General features: G+C 47.6%; 1 protein-coding gene across 11 annotated transcripts in view; it reads right to left on the bottom strand.

The window, feature by feature from the left end:
- Positions 1-347: 347 nt before the first annotated feature.
- The window catches only part of CELF6 (CUGBP Elav-like family member 6), a 34991-nt gene continuing 16958 nt past the window's right edge, over positions 348-18380 (bottom strand). For 2 of the 11 annotated variants that reach the window (XM_030814708.1, XM_003267178.2), the window contains 9 exons: positions 5751-5879; positions 5563-5642; positions 5251-5394; positions 4999-5131; positions 4757-4903; positions 4155-4235; positions 3925-4068; positions 2852-3007; positions 348-1959 (listed from right to left, as the gene is read on the bottom strand). In XM_030814708.1, coding sequence (XP_030670568.1) covers positions 2880-3007; positions 3925-4068; positions 4155-4235; positions 4757-4903; positions 4999-5131; positions 5251-5394; positions 5563-5642; positions 5751-5879 — 986 coding nt within the window. In that variant the 3' untranslated portion in view covers positions 348-1959; positions 2852-2879. Of the gene's footprint in view, positions 1960-2851; positions 3008-3924; positions 4069-4154; positions 4236-4484; positions 4548-4756; positions 4907-4998; positions 5132-5250; positions 5395-5562; positions 5643-5750; positions 5880-7809; positions 8434-18380 lie in introns of those variants that run through there. The other 9 variants (XM_030814710.1, XM_003267176.2, XM_012507481.2 and 6 more) reach the window with 9 other exon arrangements.

Consider the following 18380-nt stretch of genomic DNA (forward strand, 5'->3'; position numbering starts at 1 on the left):
TTCTATGGCCCTCCATTGTAACTGGATTATTTGTCTCTCTTTCCCCTAAACTCTGAGTGCTTGGAACATGCCTGAGCCCCAACACGTAGCACAGTGCTTAGCACCTAGCCTGAGGGGACTCTCTGCCTCCATGTGAATATTAGTTTGAGGGTGCAGGTACTGTGTGTCTCTATTTGTGTCTAGGGTGGTCACTCTAGGTGTCAGCATTGTGCTGGTGCACATATACCCTCTGGTTCTTCCTTCAGTTGGAAAATATTTGTGGATGTCCATCACACCTTACCTGGAAATATTACTGCCAGATCTGTGTTTCATTCCCATTCCCTCCAAAAATGAGTCAAAGACAGAGGAACAGGTGGGAACAAGTTTTCTTAGAAACTGTTATGAAGGAGGAGCCCTCCAACCCCACCCCCACATCTTTTACTATCTGACATTTTATCAGATCAGAGGCCTTCAGCCTCAGCAACATCTGGGGATTAGAGGGACCCCACACAGCTAGGGCCTCAGACTAAGCTGATCCATGTCTGTGGGGTGGAGGGGAAATCCTCCTGGGAAAAATATGTGCAAGGCCCTACAGGCCCAGGAAAGGCTGACCAAGGCAAGGTGAGTCATAGTGTTCTAAGCTGAATCTTTTGCCCATCTCACAGAAGCAGGCAGGAAGCACCACCATTGATCAGCTTTATATGGCACCCACTGTATACAACAGACAGACAAAGACAGACAGAGCACACACCACTTCTAAGCTCAACACTGCTCACCAACTAGAAGCACCTTGGTTAAGCACATGTGAGAGACTCTTGCATAGGAAAGATGTACTTTCTAAAGGAATGAAGAAGTATTTTGGCAAAACATCTACTTCCCTCCCAGGTCCGGGGTAAAGAGGGACCTCTAATTCTGAAGCTTCTACATATTGAAAAATTTCCCCTTCTCAATGGCAGTATATACAGTAGCAAACCTTCCAAGTCTGTTGTCACAGCCCTCTACAGATATCCTGAATCTACTTTACAGGTGGGCAAACTTAGACTAAGAGACAGAAGGTAGCCTGGAGCAAGGCGACACTGGGACTGGTTCAAGGGGAAGGGAAACAGGAGGTGTCTCCGCTCAGCCAAAGGCAGGGCCTCTGTCTACCTGGATTGGCAAGGGAAAGGCTCAGGTGGTCAGAACTCCCTCTTTCTTCCTGCCTGGGGAAGCAGGGTTCCCTAGGAAAGGCAGTCCCACTCTTGCTGGCTAGGGGGCCTCCCGGGATGGCAAAGGCCAGGGCCGACCTGAGCTCCACCTGGGGCCTCTTCTGGGATGCACTCTGAGTTTGGGGATTGTGGATTGTGGGTTCACTGCTTCCATAACGTTCTCATTACCTGCATGTGAGCCTAGACCTCAAATCCTTAATTATTTTTAAAAGGGAAGGGTGGGGGTGTGGCTTAAGAGGGAATGAGACACAGAACAATCTTTCCACAGCCCTCCGCTGCCTAGGCTGGGGCTGTCAAGGGTCTCCTTCACCCTGTCTCCTAGGGATATTTAAAGGCAGCTTTTACGAGACTCTATACTGTCTTTTTTTGTTGTTGTTTGTCTTGTTTTTTTGTTTGTTTGTTTCTTTGTTTTAATTTATATAGATATATATATTCTTAAAAAAGCAATAGTCCTTTGGTCCCTAAACTCTAAGGAATGATATGATTTTGAAAGAAGTAAATCTGGGCTTCCCTTGCGGAGAAGCCCTTGGCACCCCCAACGCCCTCTGCTGGTTCCCCTGGACAGTCACTCCTCACCAGCCCTAGTTGCTCTGCCAGCCTGCGCTCTATGCTGCAGGCACAGAACAACCCACTTGATAAAAATAATCCTTAGAGTGGCCTTAGCCCCAGGCACCAGCCTTGGGTCCGATCCACCTCCGTCCGCAGCTGCTCCTTCGGGAAGGGCTGCTCAAGCGTTTCTGTGCTTTTCCTCTCCTTTCTTCTCACTCTTCTGTTTCTGTTGTTGTGTATTAATTGATAAGGAGAGAGGGGGGGGAAAGGCAAAAATCACCTTGGAGGGCAAGACCAGAAGAGCAGCTTGCCCCCATCAGTGACATCTCAGGTGAGTGGCTGGACCTCTCTTCCTGAGGAGCAGGGCTTCAGCAAGACCCAGGCAGCAGCCCTGTCCACTGAAGCCAGACTTGAGGCCTGAGCAAAAGACCCCAACCCCACATCCCCTCCAGAAGGTTCCTGGAGTAGCTCAAAGTGAGGCAGGGCCATGTGGGCCTTCTGAGGCAGAAAATCTCTAAAAGTTGCAGGCAGCATCCTATGGACCCACGACCTTGCCAAAAATGTAGAAGAACTTGGCCCATCTTTCTCCCCATCACCCACCAGGCCCTGCAGATTCTACCTCTGAAGCATGTTTGCTTCTCTTCCTCCATCTCCATGTTCACTGCCATTATCTCAGCCCTTACTTCTAGTCCTTTCTCTGCTTAAGCTCCTCAATGGTTCTTTCTCATTTTCAGGAAAAAGTCCAAACTCATGGCCTGAAGACCCTTGAAAACTGGCCCAAAGCTACTTTTCTAGTTGCATTTTCCAGTCTCCTGGACCCTCCCCGCACACAGGTTCTCTCTCTCATTGGCTATCTCTGGAGTAGAACTGCTTCTCCAGGCAGAAAGACTCTGATTGTCTCTCCTAGACTGCGGGGCAGGAATGTTGTCCAACTGATCTCCTTGGATTGAAGGAAAAGCAAAGTCTCCATCTGAGGATTCCTCCTAGCTCCTGGCTCTTCTCTCTATCCCAGACTTTCTCAGAGGTGGCTGCCTCCAAGGTCCCAAAAGGAGGACCATCAAAGCTGGGAGGGCCTCATCACTCAGGCCTCATCTACCTGGGGTCCATCAGGGACTCACCTTTCTGTGGCTGGTCGGTGAAAGCAGGTCAGTAAGGCCGGTTGGCATCCTTGGGCCGCTTTAGCTGGACCTTGAGCCTCTTCATGCCAATTTGAAAGCCATTCATCGCCTGAATAGCAGTCTGGGCACTAGTTGGATTGTCAAAACTAACAAACCCTGGAGGGTGTGGGCAAAGAGATTAGCTGGGGACTCTGCCTAGCAGGGTCTCCTTTCTCTCTGACCAGCCCCCTCCTCTTCCAGCCCCCTCAGGCCAGTTTCATCAAACACATACCCCTCCACTGTTCGTGTGGATACAGGGTCATAGGCAGATGGCCTGAGATTCCTAAAGGTGTGATTCTTGGAAGGATAGGAAGCAACTCTGAGTGTGTGTGCAGGGTCAGTGTGTTGATTCGGATGTTTCCGTGTTTTTCCTGGCATGGATTGGCTGTCTCCCTCCATAGCTCCCATTCTAGTCCTCAGAACCATAGTTGGAGTTGGAGGGGATCTTTGGTCTCAGAACCAGACTCCTCCTGCCCTGGTCAGACTCCAAAGCTCTGACCTAGCTGGCCACATTCCTGGTGGACACCTGATCATCCCAGGTAAACCTGAAATAAAGCTCGTTCTTTTTTTTTTTTTTTTTTTGAGATGGAGTCTTGCTCTGGGGCCCAGGCTGGAGTGCAGTGGTGCCATCACAGTTCACTGCAAACTCTCCCTCCCGGATTCAAGAAATTCTCCTGCCTCAGCCTCCTGAGTAGCTGGGATTACAGGCACCCATCACCACACCCAGCTAATTTTTGTATTTTTAGTAGAGACGGGGTTTCGCCATGTTGGCCAGGCTAGTCCCAAACTCCTGACCTCAAGTGATTCACCTGCCCTGGCCTCCCAAAGTGCTGTGATTACAGGCGTGAGCCACCATGCCCAGCCAAGGCTTGTTGTTGGCCTAAGCTTAGCCCCATCACTGGTTTGTGACCCCGTTTTGTGCCATACATTCAATCTCAGGAAATCACTGCATTATAGAAGGGCAATCTTAGGGTCTGTAGGGAATCCTTTATAGTCAGAGGTGGGAGAGGCCTAGGGCTAGGTTCTCAGCTCACCAAAACACTTGCTCTGGTTGGTGGCTCGATCCACAAAGACTTTAGCAGAGACAACGGCTCCAAAGGGCAGGAATGTCTGTATGAGTTCCGCATCACCAAACTCCTGAGGCAGGTGATAGATGAAGAGGTTACAGCCTTCGGGGCCTGGAGGAACAGTAGCAGGCTGGTTCAGGGGAAGGACCCTGAGTCCAGCCCCACCAGGCTCTGCTCTCCAGCCCCCAGTCCCTCACCTTCTCTCTGCTGCTGGGGCAGGGCTGAAGGCTGCTGGGGAAAAGCTGTGCTCACTGGGGCATAGGCCGACGGATAGGCTGCTGGAGACAGAGGTGGGAGTGGACAGTGGTCCCCAGGAGCCCTTCCCCAATCAGGGCCCCAACTGCCTGGCCGCTTTTGACCAATTCAGCCCGGTCCACCATAACCCTCACCCCAAGAGAGGTCGTTCTGGGGGTAGGAGGGGATGGGAGGATCAACTCCTTGGAACAGAGCCTAAATCCCCCACAACTCTCCCTATTTCTTTCTAGGGCCCTTCAACCTCCCCCAGGCCGCGTAGCGCCAAGTGAAACCTGCGTAGTGGTGCATCCCAGCGTAGGCCTGCTGCAGGGGGTCAGCCACGCCGGGGCTCTGGGCTGGGGAGAGAGGGGCGCAAGGCCCACGGTGAAGGCAAGCGGGCGAGCGGAGTGGGTGAGAAGCTCAGGGAGTGTGAGAGGTGGACGGCGGCTGTGAGAGGGAGCAGGGAAGGAGGGGGATCTCTTCCCAGGGAGGCCAGGCCCTACCCCCCCCCACCCCCCGCTCCCCACTCCATTTCGGGGGGATTTGGGCGGAGCGGGGGGCCCACCTGGGTAAGGGGAGAGCCCGTTATTGTAGAGCGTGTCGGAGCCCGGCTGGCCATTGGTCTGGGGGGTCAGAGGGCCGAATCCATTGACCCCGATGGGCGCCGGCAGACCTGGGAGGGCGCCAGGGCCGCTGCCGGGCGGAGAGTTGGCTGCTCATGGCGGAAGAGGTCGAAGAGTCAGGCCGCCGCCCCGCCCCGCCCCGCCCGGCCCCTCCCAGGCGCACCCCAGTCCCTGGGCGCTGTACCTGCCGCGGGCAACAGAGGCGCAGCCACCAGGCTGAAGGCTGCCACGTGTTGCATCTGGGCCGCCACTGCCGCCACCGGGCCTAGGCCTGGGCCCTGTGCCGCCGCCAGCAGGGCCGCCTGGTGCTGCAGGATCTTTGAGAGGAAAGATGGGCGAGAGTGGAGGGCCAAGGGGCAGGCAGCTGCCCGTGCTCCCAGCCCCAGGCCTGGCCCACCCACCTGCGCACCCTCGTACGCAGGTGCCCGGTACCTACCGCCGTGGTGTAGGCGCCGCAGGCCCCTAGCGGCAGTGGCGCGGGGTGGAAGGCGCCCAGGTGGCCGGCCATCTGCTGCATCCGCCGCAGCGCGCGCTCCCGGTCGGTGTCCGCCAGCTTGACCACGAGGCTGGACGAGGCGCCCTGGGCACGGCAGGGAAAGCCGTGGTGACCGGTCCTGACCGTGGCCCCGGCGCGGGGCCGAGCGCCTTTCCCATCAGGTCCTTTCGCGGAGCACCGAGCACACTCGGGGAGGAGACGCCCGTCCCCACCCCACTGGCCTCACCCTCAGCCCGGGGAACCCGCCCTCACCGCCATGGTCCGGCTGCCGTGCAGACCCTGGATGGCCGCCTGAGCTTCCCCTTGACTCCCGAACTTCACAAAGGCACAGCCTGGGGCAGGACAGAGGGAGCGGGTGGCTCAGGCCACAGGGGCCAAAGAGTTATGTGGCCCAGAGTGAGGAAAGGTCACCAGGAAATCCCGGGGTCAGCTCAGGTCACCTTTACTGGTGCCGTCAGGACTCCGCAGGACCGTGCACTCCTCGATGTGGCCAAAGGGCTGGAACAGGCGTCTGACGTCCTCCTCACCCTGCTGCTTGCCCAGCATCCCCACAAACAGCTTTCGGTCCTCTGGGGACAAAGCCAGGAATGACCTGGGGACCCCAAGTCTTCCTGGACCCCCAAGAGTAGTAGCCTGAGGAACTTAGGAAGGCAGCTCACCAGTCTCACTCTGGGAAGCAGAGGAAGTGAGAAAGCCCTGGGCTTCCAGGGTTGGTTTTCATTGAGGGGCAGGATCTGGGGAAGGGATCTGGAGAAGGGAGCTCAGCTCAGCTTTCCATCAGGAAAACCTGGGTCCTGGGGAAACCCAGAGAGGCTCAGGGCTGCTCTTGTGGGGAGTGATGCAGTCTTGATATCTTTGGCTGGGTAGAGCCCTATATGCATTGTTTCACGTTTGATCTTTCTGTTCTTAGAGGTTGGGAAACACTGTTTCGGATCGTTTCTGTAGTATTAAGGAAGGCAGTGCTCAGAGAAAGCCTTTCTATTCAGACTGGGTCCAGAGAAGAGAAGTACATCCTTGCTGGTCAGCCTGATAGTGCTGGCTAGAATCAATGCCCCTTCCTGCTCATATCAAGGAGGGTTCTGGATTTAGAAACAGCACAGAAAATAGTCCTGTCATCCTACTGCCTCATCTTTAGGCACCGGGCACTGACATGATGAATCCTTACCCTCTGCACCACATCCAACCTGGATGCCCCTCCCAAAGGCCTACAGAGAGCAGGACCTTGGTTTCCTGAGCCTCCAACATTAGCATTTTCCCTACTACAGTTGCTGAACCCCTGACCCCTTTCCTTAACTCCCACCTCCACCACCCTGTCCCTTCAGCAAACTTCTTGTGCCCTCTCTGTATCCTTCCCTTTGATTCCCCTGTCCTCTTGCCCTGATGCCTCCCAAAATGTTCATGCTATGAGAGAACAAGTTCTGCCTGTAGACCTGGATTACCACCAGAGAACCAGCCTGATTCCTCCCTGTATCCACCCTTTCTATGGGAGTGGCAGAAATGCAGGAAAGGGGCTGTGAGCTGGGCCTGTGTCCCTTGAAGAAAGCTGGAGAGCTGGGGCTGGAAACAAGGGTTTTGTTGCACATCCAGCAAGTTAGGCCTCAGGAACACTCTCTGGGAGCTTGGGGTAGAGGGGTCCAACCTGCTGTTAAAGTCTGGCTCTTCTCTGCACCAAGGTAAATCTCTGAATTTGGAATGGGGCTTGACCATGTAGGGGACAATACAAGTTGGGAGAGAAGGGGTGGGTAGGAAACTGGCTTCAGGCTTCATCTTCAAGAGCTTGGAGTGCAGGAAAACCCATCCTAAATGGTTCTACTCCTTGACCAGCTTGGCTAGGCAGATGGGGGTCCTTGGATTCTGAGTGCAGGGGAAACAAGGCTAGTGGGGGGTCATAGACTGAAGCCTGGGTGACAGTGAAGGAAGAACAGACTGTTCAAAACTGAACAAAGTTAGCAGGGGAGAACTCTCCAACAAGACTATGTGTGTGTCCGTATGTCACCCAGGTGGTGTGGGGTTTGGACTAGGCTGCCTTGGGGATCTTGAAGTGTCTGTCTGTCTGACGATGCTATGTCTGTGTGGAGGGCAGGGGCTGCAGTTCATAAGGGGCAGGCAGAATGTGTTTTAGCAAAATTCTGCCCTCTGTCTGGAGAGATACCACCCAATGATCCTTGGGGAGGGGATGCATAATGGACTTGTGGCTGGAATTCTGATGGAGGAAAGAAGGTCTCACCACTGACCTTCTGTGGTGAGAGGTGTGCTTTGCTTCTGGGGGTGTCAGCCACAGAATAGTGGCCTTGGAACAGATCACTGGTTTCCCAACCTTTTGAAAAATCAGTGGAATACATTGTTCTAACATAAATATTAGGATGAAGCTCAAAATGTAAGGGAAAAGTAGAGCTGCTGTGACTGAAGCCAGATAAGGAGGGGTGGAGTTCGTCTTGCTTGATCCTCCCCTAATACTCCCTAGAGGAGCTCCAAGGAAAGCCCTTTGAAATTACTGACCTAGAAGATAGAGAACAGAGTTCCAGCTGTTGTATGAGGGGGGATCTGAGATCATCCTGTTCAGGAGCCTGAGAAGACAGGAAAGGTCTTTCATGAGTCTCTCGACCAATCTGATGGCTTTGCCTTGACATTGAAGAATGGGCTCATTTGGCCAGAGAATCAAACCCCAAAAGACCATGCCATTGTTCTAAGTTATTTTGGGCTGCAGAAGGCCTGGGAGAGGCTGGAGAAGAGTCTAGGGCCTCCATAGTCCCAACGGGGGCTTCATAATGCCCTAATTTGTGGTGGAGCTGTGTCATTGGTTAGGGTCTAAAAAATGGTGATGGCACCCCGATAAGATGTCATACCACATGGACCAGAATCCAGGTAGCCCTGTGTAGGAAGAGAGACATCACAGGCTGAGATAGAGCCCATAAGACAGAAAAGAAGTTTGTACTGACAGTGGTGATCTGATCCTTCATCTGCTCTGCCTCTTGTTGCTTTTTCTGCTGATGGTGGTCAGTTCAAACTCATGTCATGGCCCATGAAATTTTCCAATCCTCTTTTCCAGTGAGAATCTCACAAGTTGAGAATTTTCAGCAGGGCGCAGTGGCTCACGCCTATAATCCCAGTGCTTTGGGAGGCCAAGGTGGGCTGATCACTTGAGGTCGGGTGTTTGAGACCAGCCTGGCCAACATGGTAAAACCCCATCTCTACTAAAAATACAAAAATAGCCAGGCGTGGTGGCACACGCCTATAATCCCAGCTATTCAGGAGACTGAGGTGGGAAAATGGCTTGGACCCGGGAGGTGGAGGTTACAGTGAGCCAAGATTGTACCACTGCACTCCAGCCTGGGTGACAGGGTGAGACTCCAACTAAAAAAATTTTTTTTTCCATTTCCCTGTCAGGGCACTGACCCTGTGGATCTGGACTACTGAGATATACAGAGTTTGGAATGGAAATGAGTATCTACCATGGGGTGCGCTCTAGGCTCCTGTTTCCCAGGTATCACCTTAAATCCTGGTATCCTCTTTGTCACTTTACAGGGACCTTGATTGTGTTTGACAGGAGGATAAGCTGGATCACAGTGGTCATGAGCCTCAGGTGACCCAGAAATGGTGGGATAAGTTTCTTAAGGGACCTGGCCAAAGAGAAGTACATGCTGGACCCCTAAGAGTAGCCCCCCAAACCCACAGATCTGAACATTCTGATGGCTGATCATTGCCTCCAAAGAGAGATGATGATGGGATGTAGCCCAAATAATTTAGCTTCCTCTAGATCAAATTCTATCATTTGGGTAAAAAGTGGATGCTACAAGAGGCAAGTCAGAAATGTCTGAATAAAAGTATCCCATGAGTGGTGGGTAGGATCCTAGAAAGATGGGAGTATCAAACATGGACGCTCAACCTTCTTGGAGTGGAAAGAATTAGAAGGCAGCATCAGCACAGAGTTGAGACATAGTTGGAAAGCCATATGGTTGAATGGTATAACTGCATTTTCCTGTTGGCAACCGATGTGTACTTCTTGATCTTCTATCAAATGCTTTTTTCTTTTCTTTTTTTTTTTTTTGAGACTGAGTCTTGCTCTGTCACCCAGGCTGGAGAGCAATGGTGCGATCTCAGCTCACTGCAATCTCCTCCTCCCAAGTTCAAGCGATTCTCCTGCCTCAGCCTCCTGAGTAGCTGGATTATAGGTGCACACCACCATGCCCGGCTAATTTTTGTATTTTTAGTAGAGACGGGGTTTCACCATGTTGGCCAGGCTGGTCTCAAACTCCTGACCTCAGGTGATCCGCCCGCCTAGGCCTCCCACAGTGCTGGGATTACATGTGTGAGCCACCATGCCCAGTCTCAAATGCTTTTTGAATCCAAAACAAGTGGCTTAGGCTCCCAGAGGCCCATCTCCATGAAGCTGCCTTGTGCAGCTGGTCATATAGGTCAGGGATTCGAATGCAGCAAATAATGGGGTTGACATCCCAGTAATCATAGCAGAATCAGTCCAGACTACTTCAGAAAGGGCACCAGGATGCTGTTCAAGGAAGGAGCGTCTGCCTCATGTTGCTCCACAGAAATTCCTGAGGTGTTCAAGTTTCTGGTTTCTAGGCCACTCACACCAAATCACCTCCATGTTGGTGAAATGTAATGATTGTAGGGACAGTGTAGGGAAAGGTCCAGCCTTGGGGTACCAACTACCAGACACATCCTAAAAATACTGGTCCATTTTTCAGTGTAAATGCCAAACCAGAAAGTCTTGCTGGAGGCAGTAGTTGTATTATAGCAAAGCGACTCACTCCTGAGACTCTTAGTGATAACTGCAGCATAAGAAGCACAGGGAAAGTGACGGAAGGAAGTAGCCAGGACGAGAAGAGTCTCCTGGCCAGATGTGACAGGCATCAGGAGGGACTTAAATTCCACACACAAAAAAACTGTTAGAACAAATAACCCAATTCAGCAAAGTTGCAAGAAATAAAATTGACACACAAAAATCAGTTGCGTTGGCCGGGCGCAGTGGCTCACGCCTGTAATCCCAGCACTTTGGGAGGCCTAGGCAGGCTGATCATGAGGTCAGGAGATCGTGACCATCCTGGCTAACACGGTGAAACCGCGTCTCTACTAAAAATACAAAAAAATTAGCTGGGCGTGATGGCGGGTGCCTGTAGTCCCAGCTATGCGGGAGGTTGAGGCAGGAGAATGGCGTGAACCCGGGAGGCGGAGCTTGCAGTGAGCCGAGATCGCATCACTGCACTCCAGCCTGGGCGACAGAGCGAGACTCCGTCTCAAAAAAATAAAAATAAAAATAAATAAATAAATAAAATCAGTTGCGTTTCTACACACTAGCAATGAACAATCTGAAAATGAAATGAAATGAAAGCAAAACCCAGCACGGTGGCTCACGCCTGTAATCCCAGCACTTTGGGAGGCCAAGGTGGGCGGATCACATGAGGTCAGGAGTTTGAGACCAGCCTGGCCAACATAGTGAAACCCCATCTCTACTAAAAATACAAAAAATTAGCTGGGCGTGGTGGTGGGTGCCTGTAATCCCAGCTACTCAGGAGGCTGAGGCAGAATTGCTTGAACCCAGGATGCAGAGATTGCAGCGAGCCAAGATCACGCCACTGCACTCCAGCCCGGGTGATAGTGCAAGACTCTGTCTCAAAAAAAAAAAAAAAATAATTAAGAAGACACAAATAAATGAAAAGACAATCCGTGTTTATGGATTAGAAGACTTAATATTGCTAAGATGTCAATACTACTCCAAGTGATCTACAGATTTAATGTAATCTCTATAAACTCCCAATGGCATTTTTCGCAGGAATAGAAAAATCCACCCTAAAATTCATGTGGAATCTCAAGGGACTCCAAATACCCAGCAATCTTGAAGAAGAAGACGAACTCCCTGTTTTCAAAACGTATTACACAGCTATAGTAATCAGCACTATGGTACTGGCATAAAGATAAAGATATAGACCAATGGAATAGAACAGAAATCCCAGAAATAAACTCTCTTACATATGGTCAAATGATTGATTTTCAACAAGGGAGGCAAGATCATTCAATAAGGAAAGGACAGTCTTTTCAACAAATGGGGTTGGGAAAAATGGATATCTACAAAAGAATGAAGTTAGACTCTTACCTTTCACCATATACACAAGATTAACTGAAAATGGATGAGTCCTAAATGTAAGAGCTAAAACAGTAGATGTCTTAGAAAACTGAGGGGAAAAAGGCTTCATGACTGGATTTGGCAATGATTTCTTGGATATGACATCAAAAGCACAGGCAACGAAAGGAAAAATGAATAAACTGGACTGACTACATCAAAATTAAAAACTTTAACAAGGATCTATTGGAGGGCAAAAATAAAAAACTAAAAAACTTCTGTCCATCAAAGGACACAACCCACAGAATGAAAAAGCAACCTCTGGAATGGGAGAACACATTTGCAAACAATATATCAAGATAAGAGGTTAACATCCAGAATATATAAAGAACTCGTACAAGTAAATAGTAACAACAACAACAACAAAAAACACCAAACCTTCTATTTAATAATGGGCAAAGGATTTGTATAGATGTTTCTGCAAAGAAGAAATACAAATGGGCAACAAGCATAAGAAAAGATGCTCAAAATGACTAATTGTTAAGGAAATGCAAATCAAAACTACAAGGAGATATCACCCACCTCACACCGATTAGGATGACTGCTATCAAAGAAACAGAAAATCACAGCGTTGGCGAGGATGTGGAGAAATTGGAACTCTTGCACACTGTTGATAGGAATGTAAAATAGTGTCGCTGCTATGGAAAGCAGTATGGCAGTTCCTTAAAAAATTAAAAATAGAATTACCATATGATCTAGCAATACCTTTTCTGGGACTATATCCAAAAACATTGAAAGCAGGGTCTTTTCAAAAATTAATCTATAATTTTATTTCAATTGACCAATAATAATTGTATATATTTATGGGGTACAATGTGATGCTTTGATATATGTAGACATTGTGAAATGATTAAATGGAGCTAATTAACATATTCTTCACCTTGCCTACTTATCACTTTTTTATGGTGAAAATGATTGAACTCTATTAGCAATTTTGAAATGCATATTGCATTATTATTAACTACAGTCTCCATGCTGTGCAATAGATCACTAAAACTTCATCCTTCTGTTTAACTACAACTTTGTATCCTTTGACTAACATCTCCCCTTTCTCCATACTGTAACCCCCCCACCGCCCCTAACTTCTGCCAACCACCATCCTACTCTCTGCTTCTACGAGCTCCACTTTTTTAGGTTCCACACGTAAGTGAGATAATGCAGTGTTTGTCTTTCTGTGCCTGGGAAAACAAGATCTTGAAGAAATATTTTGTACACCCATATTCATAACGACATTAGTTACAATAGCCAAAAGGTTGAAGGTACCCAAATATCCAACAGATAAATGGATAAACAAAATGTGGCATATACATACAAAGAACTATTATTCTGTCTTAAAAAGGAAGGAAATTCTGACACATCCTACAACATGAATGAACCTTGAAGATAGGCTAAGTGAAATAAGCCAGTCACAAAAGGACAAATACTGTATGATTCCACTTACGTAAGGTATCTAGAGTAGTCAAACTCACAGAAATAAACAGAATGATGGTTGCCAGGCTGAGGGAAAGGGGGAAATGGAGAATCATTTAATGGATACAGAGTTACTGTTTTTGCAAGAAGAAGAAGTTCTGAGGATTGGTTATACAATGTGAATGCACTTAGCTCTAGTAACTGCACACCTAAAAGTGTTATGACAATCAGCTTTGGGTGGTCTGCTCTGAGCCAAGCCTAAGGAAGCACCTCTCATTACCTTTGTGGGTAGAATGCATTTCAGGAAGTGAAGAGTTAATGTGAGGAAAGTGTCAAGTAGTATGGGTGAAATCTATCCAATCTTAGTTGGAAAATACTTTTTAGAATTAAATTCATCTAAGGACCAATAACAGGTATGACTGTCAACTGACTGTGACAGAACAGTTGTTGCTAAGGTCTATTTCTGATTCAGGCCACAGAATATGTCCCAGTACTACGAAATTCTGAAAATTCTACCTCAGAATTCAATTTTAACTCAAAGATTAGTTGTTAAACACTGAATAAAGTGGAATCCTAGAAAGAACTTGGAAAAGATGGCTCTGCTGGTGAGATAGTCATATATGCATATATGTTTATACTCAAAATCCAGGCTGACATCTAATCAAACCCTTGCAAATTCAGGCAGAAATTACTTAAGCAATTATAGGATAGTGATCGGAGGGTTAATTGGATAACAGATAATTGGCTTTTGAGTTGAACCAAATTGCAAGATTGAAAAATGAGATGCCTCAAAATATATTTTAAAATCCTCAGAGAATGTTTTAAATTTGAACGTTAAAAGAAAATAACTGAAGTGGGAAGAGTGCATGGATTGATTACCTAACCTATTTCTGTACCTTAGGCATCTTGCATACATAAATATTTGCTGAGTAAAGGATACAGCCAAGTTGAGAAGTGGAACAAGTAGAGCAATCACCATTGTGATTTATGTATTGATTCTATGCTATGAAATTTGAAAGAGGAAAGAATATACAATTCAATAATTTTTAATATTTTGCTTTAGGACTAAAAAATACTTTTCCTATGAGATCAGTACTTACAGTTTAACTTATTGGTGTTTCCAAAGTAGAGAAAATGTAAGTGAGGAAAAATCAACTACAGTCCCTATGCTGAACAGCAAATATAACAGACTTACTTAGTTACCATTGTCTGAGGGATTTGGGGATCCTTATTTCTGACCCCATATAATTTGTGGTTAACATTTTAAAAATACATGAACCTAGGCCGGGCGCAGTGGATCATGCCTGTAATCTCAGTACTTTGGGAGGCTGAGGCCGGTAAATCACTTGAAGTCAGGAGTTCAAGACCAGCCTGGGCAACATGGTGAAACCCCATTTCTACTAAAAATGCAAAAATTGGCAGGGTGCGGTGGCAGGCGCCTGTAGTCCCAGCTACTCGGGAGGGTGAGGCAGGAGAATCTCTTGAACCCGGGAGGTGGAGTTGTACCTTGCAGTGAGCCGAGTTGTACCTTGCAGTGAGCCAAGATCATGCCACTGCACTCCAGCCTGGGCAACAGAGCGAGACTCCATCTCAAAAACAAAACAAAACAACAACAAAAATACATGAACCTTGGATTTTTACCCATACAAACATTTTAATGTTCATGTTCAAATGCACACAAATGCTGAGGGAAAAGGTTTTTTTGTTTGTTTGTTTGTTTGTTTTGAGATGGAATCTCGCTCTGTTGTTCAGGCTGGAGTGCAGTGGCATGATCTCGGCTCACTGCAACCTCCGCCTCCCAGGTTCAAGCAATTCTCCTGCCTTAGCCTCCCAAGTAGCTGGGATTATAGGCACACACCGCCAAGCCCGGCTAATTTTTTTGTATTTTAGTAGAGACAGGGTTTCACCGTGTTGCCCAGGCTGGTCTCGAACTCCTGAGCTCAGCCAATCCACCCGCCTCGGCCTCCCAAAATGCTAGGATTACAGGCGTGAGCCACCACACCCAGCCCTGAGGAAAAAGTTTTTGACGCTATGTGTATTTAATGTATGTTAGGAGATAGTTTCATTTTAGAAAGTTAGATGCATTTTCCTTTAATAGTGTACTGCTCAATGTGTAGCTGCCACAGGATGTAAAATATAGGCCTGGAGTGTGGAGTATAGGAACAGCGTGGAACTTAGCTACAGAATTTATGCAAACTCACTGGAATGCATTAAAAGGCTGCTATAATATATCCACAAAGACCAAGATGCACCTCTGGTACTCTGAGAAAAGTGTCACCAAGGCTGCGGGGGATGGCCATGACAGAAAAGGACCTTGACATCTTCCATCAGGCAAATCCTGGTGTATTGCTAATATTAATTGTATTGTAGGCATCGAATTAACAAGTGTTACCAATAACTATTAAAAGTAATACAACAGGGGCCGGGCACGGTGGTTCTTGCCTGTAATCCCAACGTTTTGGGAGGTCAATGTGGGAGGATCATTTGAAGCCAGGAGTTTGAGACCAGCCAGGGCAACAAAGTGAGACCCCGTCCCTACAAAAAATAAAAATACAAAAATTAGCTGGGCATAGTGGCATGCACCTGTAGTCCCAGCTACTCAGTGGGCTGAGGCAGTGGGATCACTTGAGCCTAGGAGTTCAAGGCTGCAGTGAGCTATGATGGTGCCACTGCATTCTAGCCTGGGCAACAGAGTGAAACACTGTCTCTAAAAAAAAAAATAAGTAAATAAACAGACAAATCAGTAAATAAATAAAAATCATAAAATATACAATATGTATGTTTCAACCACAAACCTCATGTTTATTGACTAAAAGTAAAACTACTACTACACCCTTCCATCAAAAGTCAAGTGACAGAAGATAAAGTGGCTATTTTTGTTAAAAAGCTAGGCCGGGCATGGTGGCTTACACCTGTAATCCCAGCACTTTGGGAGGCCGAGGCGGACAGATAACTTGTGGTCAGGAGTTCAAGACCAGCCTGGCCAACATGGCGAAACCCCGTCTCTACTAAAAATACAAAAATTAGCTGGGCGTGCTAGTGGGCATCTGTAATCCCAGCTACTCAGGAGGCTGAGGCAGGAGAATCGCTTAAACCCAGGAGGCAGAGGTTGCGTTGAGTGGAGATAGCGCCACCGCACTCCAGCCTGGGCGACAGAGCGAAACTCCATCTCAAAAAAAAAAAAAGAAAAAAAGCTCATGTGTGCACAATGTAATCCTCCTTTATGGCAGATGGAAAAAGAAGCAATTATGATAGGTTTGGTAGGCTCTCACAGTGCTGGTCTATTTTTAAAATTTGAATTAGTTGCCAACATTTAATATAATTAAAATGAATTTTTTTTTTTTAAGACAGGGTCTCATTCATTCACCTAGGCTGGAATGCAGTGGTGCCATCTTAGCTCACTGCAGCCTCGAACTCCTGGGCTCAAGTGATCCTCCTGCCTCAGCCTCCCAAGTAGCTGGGACTAAAGATGTATGCCACCACACCCAGCTAATTTTTGTATAGTTTTTGCAGAGACAGGGTTTCACCATGTTGCCCAGGCTGGTCTCAAACTTGTGAGCTCAAGTCATCCTCCCGCCTTGGCCTCCTAAAGTGCTGGGATTACAGGCACCAGCCCACATGCCCAGCTGTAAATTATTTTATTAAATCATGGGAGTCTCATCCATTTAAGGTTACCTACCTGGGCTCCTGTAGTATTTGAGCTGATGATCCCTACTTGATGGGAAGAAAAATCATGCATAATCCCTTCCGGAAGAAAGTGGAAGGTTTTGGAAGAATATGTTGGCCTTGATATCCCTTAGATTGTTTTCATTGACATCAGTACTCTTATCAGATATAGAAACCATTATTAACCAATGGAAAACTAAGCGATTTAATTTCAGGAATAATTTTAGAAGACACAGGCTCACTGGTGTAAATATATCTGGTCAGGTGTGACCATTGACTCTGAAGGTTTATAGAATGTTTGAGGTCACAGATATAAGACTTAAATGGGACAGGCTCTTCCACATTGTTGCCAAATGTTACATTTTAAAAGCAAAATCCAATACAATTTTAAAAAGTTGACTTTCATTTTTTTTTTTTTTTTGAGACGGAGTCTCGCTCTGTCGCCCAGGCTGGAGTGCAGTGGCGCAATCTTGGCTCACTGCAAGCTCCGCCTCCCGGGTTCACGCCATTCTCCCACCTCAGCCTCCTGAGTAGATGGGACTACATGTGCCCGCCACCACGCCTGGCTAATTATTGTATTTTTAGTAGAGATGGGGTTTCACCGTGTTAACCAGGATGGTCTTGATCTCCTGACCTCGTGATCCGCCCGCCTCGGCCTCCCAAAGTGCTGGGATTGCAGGTGTGAGCCACTGCTCCCAGCCAAAAAGTTGACTTTCTAAAGCATTAGGTTGTGTTAAAATTCAGCAGAGGGTTGAACTCACTTTAGAAGAGATATATGATAGCATTGAAGAAAATACATTTTGATTAGTAATGATTATCTAACACAGATCTGTTAGTATTAAAATACTTATAAATTGTAAAGGCCCAACTGTTCTCCAAGACTGGGTACATATGCCTCTTCTCTCCTGAATATATAGTAGGGAGCAGGGAGGAATTGAGAGATCTGGTTGTCCAAACCTGCAAGAAGGATTATTCATGGATGCATTTGGAGTGTATGCTTCTTGAGAGCCACCACTTGTCCAGAAATATCTGTGTAACATAACTGCTAAATTATGAGTTCTGCTGCCAGGCAAACCTCTTTTTCAGCTAGATTTGCTTTTCCTGCTCTTTTGAACAGGTGTATAGGTGGAAATGCCATATGTACGGAATTTGTCAATGACGTGACACCTGCAAAGTTTATACAAAAATGTGGAAAGAAAATTCTACAACTCAAGCTGATGTCACTGCTTAGAGCCCAGACCACCAGAACACATCGACCAGGCCAAGCAAAAGCACTATCAGCATGGAGGCCTCCTTTGTGCGGCTGCCCAAACACTGAAAAGATGTAGTGGACTCCATACAGCAGGAGTGCCCTAGCATTGTGGACTTTGTTCCTGAACAAGACTCCAAATTGCACCACGTTCTTCTGAGCTCTGGGGCCTGCGGACATGCTCTTTCTCTGCCCAACATGCTTGCTCCCTCTCTCCTTTTTTCTCTGACTACTTCCTATTCATCCTTGAGGTCTCAGCTTAAATATTACTCCTCTGGGAACCCACTTTGACCTCCCAGACTGGGTTAGGTGCCCCTTGTTTGTGTCCCCACGATTCCCCTGGACTTCCCCTTGAAAGCAGTGATCACACTGAATTGTGTTCCCTTGTTTACTTGTCCATATCCTCTCATAGCATCTGTGCTTCATGAGGCCAGGTACCAGGCCTGCTTTGCTCACATCTGTATTCCTGCTGTGGAGTAAGTTGCTCAGAAGATGTTGGTTGTGTGGTTGAACCTGTCTGCTTCACAGCTCACTCACATACTCTTAGTTGGCTTCTCAGCTGTGGGACTGGCTCATGGTTGTGGGCAGGGCTTAGTAGATGGCCAA

Source organism: Nomascus leucogenys, chromosome 6 (assembly GCF_006542625.1).
Source record: "Nomascus leucogenys isolate Asia chromosome 6, Asia_NLE_v1, whole genome shotgun sequence".
NCBI lineage: Eukaryota > Metazoa > Chordata > Mammalia > Primates > Hylobatidae > Nomascus > Nomascus leucogenys.